The sequence below is a fragment of the Mustela erminea genome, chromosome 19 (assembly GCF_009829155.1).
Source record: "Mustela erminea isolate mMusErm1 chromosome 19, mMusErm1.Pri, whole genome shotgun sequence".
Taxonomy (NCBI): Eukaryota; Metazoa; Chordata; class Mammalia; order Carnivora; family Mustelidae; genus Mustela; species Mustela erminea.
In genome coordinates, this window is record NC_045632.1 from 53,797,526 (window position 1) to 53,813,980 (window position 16,455).

General features: G+C 39.6%; 2 protein-coding genes across 2 annotated transcripts in view; one reads left to right on the forward strand and one right to left on the reverse strand.

Moving 5' to 3' along the window:
* Positions 1 to 15,176, reverse strand: CMC2 (C-X9-C motif containing 2). Its single transcript, XM_032324871.1, is given in 5 exon segments — positions 1 to 104; positions 3,319 to 3,390; positions 7,837 to 7,949; positions 9,624 to 9,661; positions 14,980 to 15,176. Coding segments are annotated over 5 exon segments (492 nt in total). The 5' UTR covers positions 15,162 to 15,176; the 3' UTR covers positions 1 to 17.
* The window catches only part of CENPN (centromere protein N), a 22,745-nt gene continuing 21,407 nt past the window's right edge, over positions 15,118 to 16,455 (forward strand). The window contains exon 1 of the mRNA XM_032324868.1: positions 15,118 to 15,620. The gene's annotated coding sequence lies outside the window, so the exon portion shown is untranslated. The remainder of the gene's footprint in view (positions 15,621 to 16,455) is intronic.

Consider the following 16,455-nt stretch of genomic DNA (forward strand, 5'->3'; position numbering starts at 1 on the left):
CGAGGTATGCCTCTAATTTATTTTTCAGATTCCTCTGCGGGATTAAAAAGTCTTTTTCTCATCGCATTGCCACGCTCCCTGCTCTTGGTCCTCTTTTCCATGTACTGGAAAATAAAAGGAAGGGGGGAGAAAAGAGACAGCAGATTATATTACCATTAGTATCAGCTGAGTTAAATATTTTAAAATATTTGCAAAATAGTTTTTGCTGGTAAAATTCTCATTTGTCTTTTATTTCACTGAATCTGAAACTGCAAACACAGTACAGCATCTACATCCTAACAGTTGTACAAATATTTACTGAATTCATATTTTCTCCCAAAATATAAATTCAGTAAATATTTAAGATGAGTGAGTTTTATCCCTCTTCTGCAGGAACTCACAATCTATCGAAGTCATCTAATCTCTGCTTGAACACTTCTAGTAATGAGCAGCTCACTACCTGAGGTAGGCTGTTTGTCAGACACTTCTACTTGTTCCAAAGGTTTTTTTAATGTTGAACCAGTAAGTGTTTCCCTGTAAATTCTCCTACTGCCCTCCATTTCTTCATGCAAATATCTAATTACAAAAAACCCACTTACTACCTCTGTTTTTAGGCCGAGCATTGCTGGTTTCTACAAAGGACCACAGAACAAGGCTTCTGCCTTCTAATAGCTACCACGTACCACTTAGAAGGTACTTTAATAGCCCTTATAAAAACTATCACAACCAGAATTAAATACAGTGCTCCATACAGTCTGACAGATGTGGACTACAGAGGACCTTCTGGTTCTTATGACCTACGCATTTTATTTCTATAAGTATTATCAAGAGTAACTGGCTCTTGGCAACCACATTATCCTATTAGTTTACACGGAAATCTATATTCGGCTGAACTTCCCAGGATTTTTTCATTATGAATAGCCATCAAACAGGATTCTCTCCAAATCCTACATTTCTGCAGTCAGTTGGATCTAAGTACAGATTTCGCCTTGGAGGTTTCCAGCCTTGTATTTGGATCTGGCCAGAAGATTATAAGTAACAGGAAATACACAGCCTGGCACTTAGAAAAAGCACTTGTTTAAAGCAGAGAAACGTGAATATAAGTGCTTTTGTATGGATATATGTATAGACTTATATACACCGACAGACATATTTTAAAGGTGAATGAAGGAATCACTATGGAAAAAGGAGCTATTCACTAGGGAATGAAGGAATCCTATGGAAAAAGGAAAAAAAAAATAAAAGTAAATTCAAGTTGAAAAAACTAAGTATATGTGAACAGCTAGACATCAAAATCTTTTAGGAGCCAGAGATATGGGAAAAGGCCAAAGAAATGAAAAGCAGTAACAGAGAGCTGAGCAGGAACTTGACTGGGCCCCCTGCCCAGACACCTGAGGCAATGCTGGGAAGGTTTGTGTTTACTGCATCTTCGGGTCTCGTAACCTCAAATAAGGGGAGCTAAACTAGATCATCTCTAAGAAGATTTCTAGATCTAAAGTTTTGACTGAAGAGTTCTAACAGCCTCTGGAATGATAGTTTTCAAACTTTTTTTTTCTTCTTCATCAAAGGGCCACTTCAAATTGCAGATGAAACACCAGGTCCCTTTAACCAAAATCACTCCTTTTATCTGTCACTCATTAATTTTCCTCCTAAGATTGTTGGGGGAAAGGGCATTCGTCATTTTATTTTATTTTATTTTATTTTATTTTAAAGATTTTATTTATTTATTTGACAGAGAGAGATCACAAGTAGGCAGAGAGGCAGGCAGAGAAAGAGAGGGAAGCAGGCTCCCTGCCGAGCAGAGAGCCCGATGCGGGGCTCGATCTCAGGACCCCGAGATCACAACCCGAGCCGAAGGAAGCGGCTTAATCCACTGAGCCACCCAGGCGCCCCGCATTCGTCATTTTAAAAACCATTTTTTTTTTAAAGGCACTGTTCTAAAACGTAATGGGATACCTACTCTGAGAAAAATATTTGGTATCGATCTTGAATCACATATACCAGACTGCCTCCAGTAATCAGGCTGGGAGGAGGGTCTTAAGGGTAAATCTTCAGAAGATGATACATTAGAGGCAGACAAAAAAAATAAGTTAAAGAGCAAATTAAATATAATCTGTTAAAATGTATGTTAAAATATTCTCAAAGGGAGTCCAGATGGCCTTTGAATAAAAGAAGAAAAAAAAGGATGAATAAGATGTTATTCACAAAACTTCACTGAACAACAAACCCAAACCAAACTGAATCAAAAAAGTAAGAGGGATGAGGGGCGCCTGGGTGGCTCAGTGGGTTAAAGCCTCTGCCTTCAGCTCAGGTCATGATCCCGGAGTCCTGGGATCAAGTCCTGTATCCAGCTCTACACTCAGCAGGGAGCCTGCTTCCTTGCTTCCTCATCTCTCTCTCTCTCTCTCTCTCTCTGCCTGCCTCTCTGACTGCTTGTGATCTCTGTCAAATAAATAAATAAATAAATAAAATCTTAAAAAAAAAAAATCACTTTTATATGTACACATTTGTGCAAAGAAAATTATAACCCTGAATTCAGAACTCTAGAAACTTCTTCAAACGGTAAAGACATTGGAAAGGGGTTCTGGGAATGGAGGGGTAAAAAAAGCTTGATTTAAAAATACAAAAGTTGAAGATAGATAATTGCTGCACAGCTTCAAATATTATAACTAACACCTTTCAATATGAGGCTAATAGGAAAAAAATTCAAAAATACAGAAAAGGAAAGAAAACAGGAAGGCCGGTTTTTAGTATAGATTTTTAAAGGTTTGAGACATAAAACAACGGATGAACAGAACAGAAATGGAGTTAACTTTCTTTTCAAAAGCACTCTGCTATATGCCCAAGTCAAAGTCATGGTCTAAAACCAGGTCCAGGAAATGAGTCTTTCCAACCAAGTCAAGCTAGATCCGCATGGCTCGTACATGCCATGGTTATGAAGAAATTCATAATTTTAGACCAGTAAGGAGCCCAAGTCCAGGTCCCACCATGTTCTACGAGGAAAGAGAGGCCCTGTTAGTTACCTGCTATAGCTGAGAGATGATTTACCGAAGTCTTTCTACTATTCAAACCCAGTTTCCTAGCCCTTACAATTCATCCAGAGGAGTTACAATGATTATAATAAGGAAACTGTTTTCATTTATGTGCATGGAAAAAATAAAAAAGTAATGTCTTTCATTTCTCCATTTGGTTTTAGGAGAGGACATACATATAAAGTGTCAATTCTCTCTGTTATACTAAAATTTGGAATAAAAATTAGTAATGGGGGTATTCTAAATATTGCTCAGAAAGGTTCTATTCTACTGTTCAACCACTTTCATCCTCTAACACTTTTCTTACCTCATTCTTCAAGCATTTTCTCATCTCCCGATCGAGATCATTGCAATGACCAAAAAATTTCAGAATGTTGTGCTAAAAGAAGAAGAGGGGTAAAATATTTCATCCCATAATATACTAAGATCTCTGGCACACAGAATTTAAATACTTATTCTAGAAATAAATGGAATATTTTGGTAATATTTACAGAAATGAATTTGATGTGTTACCACCTTGTTAATAAGCAAAGAGTTAAATCATAGGTATAAAACATACAAATAAATGGACTTATCCTGGCCTTCTTAAAAGAAGGGATAAATGCTCTATAGATAGAAATGAAAACTAAAAAGACCTCTCCTTGATAAAATGGAAGTCTATTAACCTGCCCAAACCTCAAAATGACAGAATATAAACAATTCTGTTTTCTAATACCCTTTTAAGGGCAGGTGAAAATCACAGCACAACCATCATCTATCACAGGAAGCAATGTCAAAGTGTGGGGTGGCCATATTAACATGACCAGTGACTTCTTCACTAGCAAACATTCTGTCCCTTTGAAGAATTACCCAATAAATGCTCAGGGCAAACACTAATTTTCTCATTTGCCTCCATCCAAAATGTCATCAAAATATATCAGAAACACATAACACCGTTACTAAATGGCCTATATGGGCCATGTAAGTAAGCCACTAATCCAAAATGTAAGAAAACCTAGATCTAAAGTTCAAAGTCTGCTTTCTTTGCCAAGAAAAATAAAAATCTCCTAGTGATTTCAAGGCCTATGACAATTAGCACAGCAAAAGTATGAATGCTCTGAAGCAGATTAAGATGAAGAATGAAGTCAAGAACACGAATTTTAGTCGGGCTATAATTAGTGTGTTTGCATATCACGATTTTTAAGGAATGGGTAAGACAGCATGGTGATGTCCTATAATGACATGCCACAAGTGCTGAACTTGTAATAATAAGCACCTTCTCCTTTTCTTTCTAATTAAGGCTTTCATGGAAACCAGACAACGCGTAATTAATAAGCTGTGCCTCATGCTAATCCTTTCTTTCCCTGCCACTGTAAATGTCCTTTTCTGGTCCACAGTGGAAAAATGGGTCATTTTTTTCTGGCAAGCATTTACGGTAAACTAAGATCTACTACTGGTCTCCTAAGGACCTTTTCAGAATAACTATTTCCTATGTATTTTTCCTAAACTATTTCCTTGGCAACAAATGAACAGGAACCATGCATTTTCACACACCTTCTGGTGAAGCAGAACAGAAAGGATTAGACTTTCAGAATGTAAGGCAGTATTTCATAGTTTGGTTTACATTGACTCATATCATCCATAAACAGACATCTTATTTTTAAATCCAAGACAGAAGCTCTTTTTTTTCTTTCCCAACATTTAAACCCAAAGAAGAATTATATTCTTGTGACATTACATGAAAAACAAACCCAAAGTGCTCCATTGGAATTGCTTTATGAAATGCCTGGGGTCTACATTTCTCTTGTACACACATGGCATAAGCGTCTAGTGTGCGATGTCTATGTCTAGAGAACCAAACTAACTGAGCAATTGATTGAATAAACGAATCAATCAATTGATACCTTGAAGACAATGTACCAAGCAGCAGGGATATAGCAATGAGGAAGGTGCACCTGGGCCCTACTCACAGTACATGGTCAGACGGAAGAGCCAGCTAACAAAGAGATTGCTATACGGTAGTAGTTTTCCAAGTGTAGTCCAACGACACCCACGAGTTCCCAAGACCTTTCCAGGCGTGTACATAAACACGGTAAAAACTATTAGCCTGATAATCAAAGATCTTATTTGTTTTGTTCATTTGCATTCTCTCACAAGGCTACTGTGGAATTTTCCAGAGGCTGCACAAAGGGCAATATCACCAAAGACTGAACATAAGGCAGATAGGAGGATCTGGCTATATTCCATTAAGCCAGGTATGAGAGAACTGCAAAAATGCAAAACTAATGCCACTCTTTTCACTCTGTTTTGGAAAATAAGGTTTGTTTTTTTTTTAAAGATTTTATTTATTTGTCAGGGATAGAGGGAGAAAGAGCGAGCGAGCACAGGCAGACCGAGAGGCAGGCAGAGAGGCAGGCAGAGGCAGAGGAAGAAGCAGGCTCCCTGCCGAGCAAGGAGCCCAATGTGGGACTCGATCCCAGGACGCTGGGATCATGACCTGAGCGAAGGCAGCCACTTAACCAACTGAGCCACCCAGGCGTCCCTGGAAAATAAGGTTTTTTATGAAAACTTACTACATTAACATATTGGATTTATTATTATATTTTTATATAAACATATTATTAATTCCTCAGTTTTAATTTCTAATTCAGTGAATATTAGTAGCTATAGCCTACATACACGAAAGTTATTTGGGGTCTTTAATAAAGCGTAAAGGAGTCATGAAACCAAAAAGTGTGAAAACTATCTTAAAGTAGGAACCATGTGATGTGTGGGGTTACTGGAGTACAGAGTGACTACACTAAGAGAATGCAGGCCAGGAAAGGAGAAAAGGAAGAGGAAGTAACAAGTGACGCTGAAGCAAACCTGAAGGAGGAGGAAATCTGGTCTAGCACACAGGAAGTGAGACAGTGGGGAGGGCTCTGAGACCAGCAAGGAGAAAGCAAGCACAAAGGCTTAGAAGAGGGAAGTGTGTTGCCACACAATTGCACACAGGAGCACACAGGAGCAAGCAGATGAGGTGCAGGAGGGTGGTAAGGCCCACAGGGTAAGTAGGAGACAAGTCCATGAAAGCCCTGAAACAACACAAAATAAGAAATTCAGATTTGATAACTTGCAGGCAAAGGGAGACATTAGAGGGAAACAACGATTCAGCTCACATTTGAAGATCACTCCAGTCAAGTGGAAGGGGACAGAGAAGAGGACAAAATGGCCAGGGGGCCAGGGTGGCCCCAGTAAGATAACAGCGGAATTAACTGGTGTTAAGAACAGACACATAAATCAGTAGAAGAGACTACAGAGCCCAGAAACAGACCCAGCCACATATGGTCAATTGATTTTTGACCAAGACAGCTCGATAATTCAGTACGGAAAGGATGGTCTTTGCAACCAATGGTGCTGGAACAACAATATCCATAGAGAAAGAAATACTGGCTCATATCTCACACGGTACACAAAAATTAACCTGAAATGAATCACAGCCCTAGGATGTAAAAGTTAAAACTCTACAACTTCTAGGAGGAAATCTCCATGACCAGGAAACATACAAAGATCTTTAAAAGGCAAAAAACCCTCCCACAAACCCACAAACCATAAGAGAAAAAACCTGGTTATCAGGCCTCATCAAACTTAAAAACTGCTCTTTGAAACACAACCTTAAGAAAATGAAAAAGGATGCCACAGACTAGGAGAACATATTCACAATACACTCATCAAAGGACTTGCATATCGAATGAAAAAAAAAATTTCTTAAAATTAAATAATAAAGCAAACAACCCAATTTTAAAACATCAGCAAAAGAGAAAAAATAATAAATAGATAAAATTTAAATTAAAAAAATAAAATAAGACTTTATATGAATGGCCAAAAGACTTTATATGAATGGCCAATAAGCACATGAAAAGATGCTCAAAAACTAGCCATCAGGGAAGTAAATCTAAAATCAAATGAGACACTACTGCATACCCATATAATGATTAAAGTTAAAAAGACAGTATCAATTCTTGATCTAGATGTATGCTGAAAAGAATCTGCCTAAAGTATACAGTCAAACAACAACATTCATCGAACCAACAAAAATATCTAACTTCAAAGGTCATAGGTATTACTCATTACCTTACCATTAGTCTTCAAATTTTACTCATTTAAATAATACTTATTAGTATAATTTGATATATCTACAGTTTATGAATATCATGAGGAAAATAACACATCATGAAAAGTTAAAGAAAAAACAGACATTCTCCTTATAACCATCTCACATATCAAGTATATGAAAAAAGCTAAACAGTTAACATCTGTAAAAATATCAGCTTAATTTAATGATTTCCAAAAATGTGCATCCTTTCTATTTTTGGTTTAAACCACAGAATTTTACTCCCATTCCACTAACAAGTGAGCAAATCTGCCAAATTAGGCCAATCATAATTTAAATCTAGCTAACATCTATTATAAAAAATGTTTCAATCTCCTTTAAACATAGAATGGTAGACACCAAGGAAAATCTTAGAAAAATCTTAAAATAATTCCAATATGATCAGAAGAGTTAGAATTTAACATAACTGTTCTAGCGCCCTATTAAAAAAAAAAAAACAGTATTTTATGGTAAGAACATGGATTCTAACTATTACATATCATCTCAGAAGTTCCCTAATGAACCACTATGCTTGATTTTTACTAATCAAGAAATGAGATGGTGCCTTGAAAATCACAACCATAGTTACTAATCTTTGGTAAACTAAGATCTACTATATTACCATTCCTTTCCATTAGTGGAGATAACATTTTATATCAGTGTGTTGTACTTAAGTTTCATTTTTGCTTTAATGTCATTTTTCTGAACTCTTACATTTTTGTGACATTCCTTAAGTAAGTTAATCAAGACGTTGCATTCTTCAGTGTGCAAGTGTGGAGATAAGTCAGGATGCATCTTTAGGAGGTGACGGAGCACAGCAGAGCAACCTGTGGATACAAGAGTGTCTTGAATATGTGTGACTCTATTTGTTAATGCGACCTAAAACTATTTCAGTAAAAACGTGCAGTGAGTTTTATCAGAAAACAATGTTGACCTCTGGCAGATTATTAAACCTGAGCCTCAGCTTCCTTATCCAACAATTTCACAGATTCAGCAAGCCATCAGGTGTTGTTTGGAGAACCTGCAGGTTCAGAAAAAAGCAGAAGTGCTCAAGAGACCCAATCCTAGAAATAAGTGCTCCAGTAGAAACAGCTAGCCTATATTAACAAGCCTAATCTCAATTATTTTCCTCACATACCTGAAACTAACTACAACTCCTTTTGTTCAGATGAAATTCTATGAAATAAGAGAATTGGTTTATTAATCCTTTTAAAATGCATATTCCTGAGGGAGAGGGCTAAAGCCTCATTAGCCAATCTCACACTAATGTCAGTTCATATGGACTGCTTTCTTATTCCGAACATCTGGCTGAGAAAAATCCAACTAGACAATGAAGAGAAACAAAAAGCAGATGGGGAAAAAAGTTTTTCATTTTAGCAGAGATAGTCATAAAATGCAATTATTACAATGAAAGGAAGAAGCTGAATTCCAGAAATTAAATTTATCACAAAGTAGAAAATCAGCAGCCAACGTCAAAGGAAAAACACTATTTTGAAATGTCTGCCACAGTTATGTAGTACTATTTACCTATTCCTTCCTTTAACCTACTGTTTTTAACTTGGAAAACATTACCAAAAAAAAAACAAAACAAAACAAAACAAAACAAAAAAACAATTAATTCTTTTAATCTACAAGTTTCAAGAAAGAAAACCTAAGGGAAAATAATGACCTTAGTTGGGCAAAGAGTTCTTTATATAGGTCAAAAGCATAATTCATAAAAGAAAAAAATTGGTACAAACTTATCAAACTTAAAAATACTTTCTCACTTCAAAATACACTATTAAGAAAGTGAAAAGACCCAGGGATGAAAAGCACAGCATAGGAAATGTAATCAATAATACTGTAATAGATTTATTGTGGTGAGCATTTCATAATGTATATAAATTTTTTAAAAAGGAAAAAAAAGACAAGCCACACTTTGGGTGATAATGACATGTCAATGCAGGTTCATCAGTTATAAAAACACATGACTCTGGTGGGGGATGCTGACAGTGGGGAAGGCTGCACATGTGTAGGGCAGGGGGCAAGTGGGATCTCTGTACTTTCTGTTCAGTTTTGCTGTGAACCGAAAACTGCTCTAAAAAATAAATAACCTACAAGCTACAGACTAGGAGAAAATATTTGCAAATCATATATGAAAAAGGATTTGTTATCTAAAATATATAAAGAATGCTTATAAACAACCCAACATTTAAAAGTGGACCCAAAAACAGCCAAAAGATTTGAATAAATACTTCATAGAAGATGATACAGGAATGGTTAATTCAGCACATGAGAAAATGCTAAACACCATTAGTCACAGGGAAAGGCAAACTAAAAACACAATGAGATGGTAACTACACATCTGCCAGAAAAGCTATAATCAACAAGTCAGACAATAACAAGCATTAGTTAGGATGCAGAGAAAACAGGCCTCATTGCATTGCTAGTGGAAACAAAAAATAGTACACACTTAGGAAAGCAATTTGGCAGTGTCTTAAAGGACTTAAACACAAACTTACCAAATGACCCGGACCTCGGAAACTGCACTCTTAAGAATCTACCCAAAAGAAATGAGAACACATAGGCACACAAAGACATGTATACAAATATTCACAGCATTATTCATTATAACTAATACTGGAAACAACCCAAATATACAATAACCTGGTAACTGGACACACAAATATGGTGTATCTAGACAATGGAATACTACTTGGGAGAGGAAAAGGAATGCACTGATACAGGCACCAACATGGGGTAACCTCAAAAGCACCAAGCTAAATGAAAGAAGCCAGATTCAAAAGACTATATGATTCCATTTATGTGCAATGTCCAGAAAAGGCAAAATTGTAGAGAAAAAAAAAAGCTGATGGGTTCCCTGGGCCTGAAAGTGAGAGTGAGGATTATTTGCCTTTGGGCACAAAGTAGTATTTCTACATGATAAAAATGATTTAGAATAGGATTGCGGTAATGGTTGCACAATTGCAGTTCACTAAAATCACTGAACTCACATACAATGGGTGAATTTTATGATACGTAAATTGTACCTTAATAGAACTAATACCAAAAAGTTCAGGAAATCCAAAAGGCTTATCTACCTTCTACTCACAAGTAAAATCCTTAAAAATATCTAAACAAATTAATTCCAGAGAATTACAGTATTCCTACTATTGCAGAACTCAATTAATAAAAACATCAATAGATCACTATTCCATTGAGTGACTTCCAACTGAGCATATTTACTCAAGGACACACGTGCACACACACGCACACACAGCATACCACAGCTGAAGATCCCACATAGGGCTGTTGGGGCCAGTTAAGTGTTTGAAATGGAAACTGGAAATGCAGCCAAGTTCAAGTTTGGTTTGCCTGCCACTAACTACAAAATCTTTTTAATGACATAATGTTTTTGCCTCAGAAAAACAAGATCTCACATAGTCTAACAATTTAAACCATTTAATATTATACCAATATATCACATTTACACCTATTAGTTATCTGGTTATCTGATTTCTGCCTCCCTTTTTTCTGAAGGAAGATGTATACTGGCTTAGCCACCTAGAAAATGTCTTTATATTTTGTAAATATATTTGACAAAAAATTTTTGCATATTTCCATCAACCAACCCTCAAATGTACACTTTTACAGTTTGGAAATGAACTCACAATGTACTGAAATGACCTCATTAATTGGTAAATTAAATACTCTAGAAGACACTTGGCTGGTAGGATAAATACTGCACATGGCATACAAGTATAAATGCAAACGTATCATGATGTATATTTTTCCTCCCTCTATTACAAAAGTTTATGTCACTATAGACCCAGCCAGGGCACCAATAAGACGTCTTCCCTTCTACATACTTATCCAACATAATAACTACGTCCAAGAAGAAAATGGGTTTCATAAGGTTTCCTTTTCCTAGTCTTCTTGGTAAAAAACTAAGCTACTACTTAACTTACAGTTCTAAACACTGGCCAAATTCCTTATCTAACAAATTCCTTGCCTTACCAGTCATTCCCTTCTTTCCTTCACCCTATCTTTTTAGTGATATATGCTTTTCTTCTTTCCCTCGATTGACCCTGTACCCACACTAACGGCACCCAATGTCCTCTGGTTTCTTGTAACCATTGGTGCACACACAGGTGTACTCCCGGACTCTCAGGAGTTAATCTACAAAGCACAGCTATAAAATGATGGCACTGCTCTTAGAACACAGGGATGTGAGTGCTGGTATCTTCCAGTAGTCATCTTTAAAAGCCTATTCTAATCAGCATTATTATAACTCGAAGTAACTTACGAACTGAAGAAAACGAAATGTATATTCCATATTCTTTTAAGATTCCTTCAAAGCCATAAGAATATATCTACATTATTAGTGTTGAAAATTATTTGTTAAACATTTACCACACACTAGGCACAAGTCTTACAATCCTTCCAGAACTGTAGCAAGTAGGTACCTTTATAAATTCAGTGAAACCATAAGAAATTGCCTTTTTATAGTTCAAATACGCATTACTCACATTTTCATAGTAAAACTAAGCCCCAGATCACATATTAAGTGGTAGAGTTACTACCCAATGCAATCTCTCATCAGGACAGATAATTCCCATGTTCAAAATAGGAAAGACATGCCTTCCCAGCAGTTTGTGTAAGAAATAAATACAGAGAGTAAAAACTAATTCCCAAAGACACTCTGGTTGGTTACAAGTTCAACAGACAATAATTCTAGGCCTATCTTCCAAAGAAGTCAATGTAATATTATCCTGTCTGTCTCCCTCAAGAAAAAAAACAGTACTATGTTTGTCCTGATCGGTCCAAATATTGACAAAGTAAATATCTGGAGAGAGTGCTCAGGATTAAGATGGCTTTGACTCTAGGTTTAAACAGGAAGCCATTAATGAAACTGGGAATATTTGCCAATTTAGGGAAGTGCACATCAGAGGAGACAGATAAACAACCTGGTTCAGTAAGACAAACAATGGATTTACAATCAAAAGTTGTAGACTTATCAGTCCGTAAGTTATAACACTTTGGTTACTTAATCTGAGACTAAGTCTCTTCTTCCATAAATTGGAATTAGCTCTTGACCTGTATCTCTGGGTGGTCCTGAGGTTTAAGATAACATATGTGGGATAATCTGAAATAGTGAGCAGTGAGTGTGACATCTGTAAAGTATTATTTGTATATCTGAAATACTCTTGTCACATGATGGGAAAGCCTGAACTGAATTTACAGTAGTGTTTCCAAGGCACTTTCCAGGACAGGACTGGAAACCAAAGGGTGGATGTTAACAAAGGCAGGTGTCCTCTTCCTGGAGCTGTCCAACAAGGAAACAGGGTGCTATGTGAAGTTCTCGGTTATCTGTCCTCATGTACCCCAAGGAGACTGGCTACATCAATTATGGATGCCACAGCGTATTCTTGCATTGCATTAAGTTTCTTCTCAAGCCTAAGCTCATAACTAAATGATTTCAACCTATTTCCAAAAATAAAATTCAGTCAATGGATAAAAAACTTGTCACCACTAAAAATACAAGGAACAATTCCAAAAGGGTAGTAACAAACTAATTAACACCAGGCGCACTGCTGAACAAAGGTGAAGGGAACATTCATTTGTACTAAGACCTCATGCATGGGTGTTTGTATAAAGAAAAAGGGATAAATTCCGTTCAAAATGTTATCATTTAAACACAAAACTTCAGTCCCACCTTTACTTCGGCATTTAGAAAACATCAGAAGGGTTAACTTGTCACAGTTACAATGCCTCCCTCGCCACCTCAACTCCACCCATTGCCTGAATGAAGTGTGCACACATTTATACCAAAAGAGCCACTGAAACTCTAAAAGATGTTCAGCTGGGACAAGCTTATCGTTCTGTAACTGGGTGACAGGTCTCTGCAAAGCAATCTGAACTGATATTTGGGGGTGAGCTGGGAGAAAAGAAGCAGTATGTTACTCTCACTAAAGGCATAAAAATTTTAGGCTTATTTAATCACTCCTTCACCCTATTCTACCAACACTGAGCTAAAATCTTCCTAATGAGTATTCCATGATAGACAGATTTCAACCACCAGGTGGCACAATTTTAGAAAATAAACCAAGAGTAACCAAGACATTAACCCTGGTAGAGAAAAAGCAGGAAGCATTCTAATAACACTTCAGCAAATCTTTAGTCACAAGGAGGAAACCCCTTATTTTAATGCCACTTGGGTTTTCTTTCAAAAGATTCTGCTGTTTGGTGTCTGCACCAGAAAGAAATTTACACTACGCTGCAATTTCTGATGTCATTTTAAAACAAACAAAAAACAAGTCCAGAAAAGTCTCTTGTGCAAAGTCTGAAGAAGCTGTTCTCTAGGAAAAACTGTGCACTTAACACTTAAGGATTAATGCTTTGTAAAACCTATCTTTTTTAAAGTGTACTTCTCAGAAAGCACTGGAATTAGTTAAAATAGTATTTCTGCAACTATGTCAAACTACGCACCACATTCAGCAGAGGCAGCAGACATAGCAGGGTATACCTACCTTACCTTTTTTTTTTTTTTTTTTTTTTTAAGATTTTATTTATTTATTTGAGAGAAGACAGTGAGAGAGAGCGTGAGAGGCCAGAAGGTCAGAGGGAGAAGCAGACTCCTCATGGAGCTGGGAGCCTGATGCGGGACTCGATCCTGGGACTCCGGGACCGTGACCTGAGCCGAAGGCAGTTGGTTAACCAACTGAGCCACCCAGGCACCCCATACCTTACCTTTTTATCTGCAGGTGCAAAGTGACCAAATCTAAACATATGCTCTTGAGTGACTAGTGCTCCCAAATACAGACCAGGCCATATAAAATCAGTCCATATACCCCCCAAAGAACACACAGGCTAGTGAAGGAATATTCTTGTAAATACACACAGTAAATGCCCAATTAATGTTTGCCAAATCTTGGATTTAGGATTATTATAGATCTGAGAATTGGTTCACACCTCAACATAGTTAAAAAAAAAAAAAAAAGACGAAAATAAGGCTCATTTGAAATAAACTAAGCAAGTGCAGAAGCCTGTATGTATGGAAAGGAGTTACAAGGGGCGTCACAACACAAGTCGGCCAGTGCGAACTTCTTTTAAGCACTTAAGATTTTGGGTTTCCAGAACTCGGTTTACCAGCACCTACTGTGAGCCTACAAGCACGGTGATTTTTAAACCCAGTGAAAGGGATCTGAATGTCTCCTTTTCTTCAGAAGTGTACTGATGAAAATAAAATCTTTAAAAAAAAAAAAAAGTGTACTGATGAGGATCTCACCGGATTCCCACTTCGCAAGACGGACTGGGGGCCACTGTGCAGCTGAGATGTGCCGGAACAAGCCCCCCACCGTCTACAAACAAATGCTAAACCCCCAGCTGGTAACAATAATAATCCTCCAGTTCCTTGGGCGCTCACCGTACCAAACGCGGGGAAGCGCTTCCCTTCTCACCATCGATGCCGTGGGGTTCGACCATTTTAGCGGCGTGGAAGCCGAGGCTCAGGCAGGGGAGCAGCCCGCCCGGGATCACTAGGCTCGCGAGTGGCGGGACAGACTGCAGCAGAGTGAAAGGTCTGGGCCAAGCGTGCCCTAAACCGACCCGCGCGTCCTCAGCAAGTGCCTGAGGGCTGAGAGCCCCGGACAGACCTCCAGGCGCCCGCGCGGTGGACTGCCGGCGAGCCGAGAGCCACCACCACCCTGAAGACCTACGGCCGGACCCTCCAGGTCCCCACCTCGGAGAGCGGCGGCGGGGCGGGTGGCAACGGCGGGGCGCGCGCCAGCAGGGGACGGGAGGAGGGGCGGGTGCGTGTCCCACGGCCTCCCCGGACACCGCGGGGTCCTCGGAACGGCCCGGACTGCCGAGACTCACCGGACTCGCGGCCACAACAGGAGGGCTGAGGCGACAGTCACCAGCGAAGACTCCCCATTCAAAAGGCGGCAGTCAGGACGCCGGAGCTGAGCCACCGCCGGGTGGCGAAGGCTCTCACGCCCTCCACAGCTGACCTCGCACGGCTAGAACAGCCCCCGCCGCTCCTGGCCTCTGAGGCGCATGCGCCACCCGGCCTGGACGGGCCCATTTCCGGGGGCTGTCGGGGAGGGAGAGCGAGGGTCCCGAGGCCCGGTGGGGCCTAAAAACAGCAACCCGAACGGACAAGCGAGATTAAAGGGGCCGAGAGTAACTGCATTTAACTAACGTTCTCCGCTAACAAGGGTGATGCGAAGACTCGGCGAGTTTCACTGCTGCCGCTCTCCCACGCGACCCCCGTGCCCAGGGTACAGTCCAAGGAGAGCGCTCCGGGGGGCGGGGCTGGAGGGCGGCGGGAACTGCAATTGGTGGCTTTGAAGGCGCAGCGGGCGGGAAGAGCGGCTGACAAGACACTGCCGGCGATGACTGACTGCAAGAGACCCGCGCGCGGCGTGGGATCGGGCCCTTGAATGTGGCGGGAGCCTTGAGGAAGCCACATCCCAGACCTGTGGGGTGACTTTTCCGCGACTGCCACACGTCCCAAGGTACGGATTTGGCGCTTAGCCTCAGGTGAGGGGTGGCGGACGACTGTTGAAGCTGGGATAAGAAAGCTTAGCGACGCTTGCACATGACGTCATATCCGCCCTCAGTGGGGCGGAGCCTTAACTGTATTACGTCCTCTCCGGAGCCCCCCCCGCTGTCACGTGACGGGCTGCTGTGCTTTCCGATGCATGGCTTGAGGCTATCCCCAGAGTTGGATGTTTTTATTTTTTTTCTTTTTTTAAATCAGGCTTAGCTTCCGTATTTTTTCCGTACATGCGGTTCTCGTGTTCTTACTTATGGTCCATTGGCAGATCCTCAGTGTAAGAGGAGAGCTACAGAAAAGTATCCTGAAAGAGTTCTGTTTTGTCATGCGTTCCTTCATTCAGCAGAGTTCTTGAGCACCTGATACGTGCCAAGCGCTGTCCTACGAAGAGCCAGAAGTAAAAAGAAATTAGATAGTCACGGGAATCAGCTGGGTTTACGCAGGGGTTTACCAGCCTTATTGGTGAGATTGAGTGCTCCTACCAGAAGTCTGTAGAAAGGCATTTCGCAAACATTACCCGGAATTAAGAATTTTCTGAAGCATTCTAAAAATGCAAGATCTCAATTTTTTTTTTTTTTAAAGGTCTAGGGGCGCCTGGGTGGCTGGGTGGGTTAAAGCCTCTGCTTTCCGCTCAGGTCATGATCCCAGAGTCCTGGGATCGAGCCCTGCATTCCGTTCTCTGCTCCGCGGGGAGCCTGCTTCCTCCTCTCTCTCTGCCTGTCTCTCTGCCTGCTTGTGATCTCTGTCTGTCAAATAAATAAATAAAATCTTTAAAAAAAAAAAAAAAAAGGCAA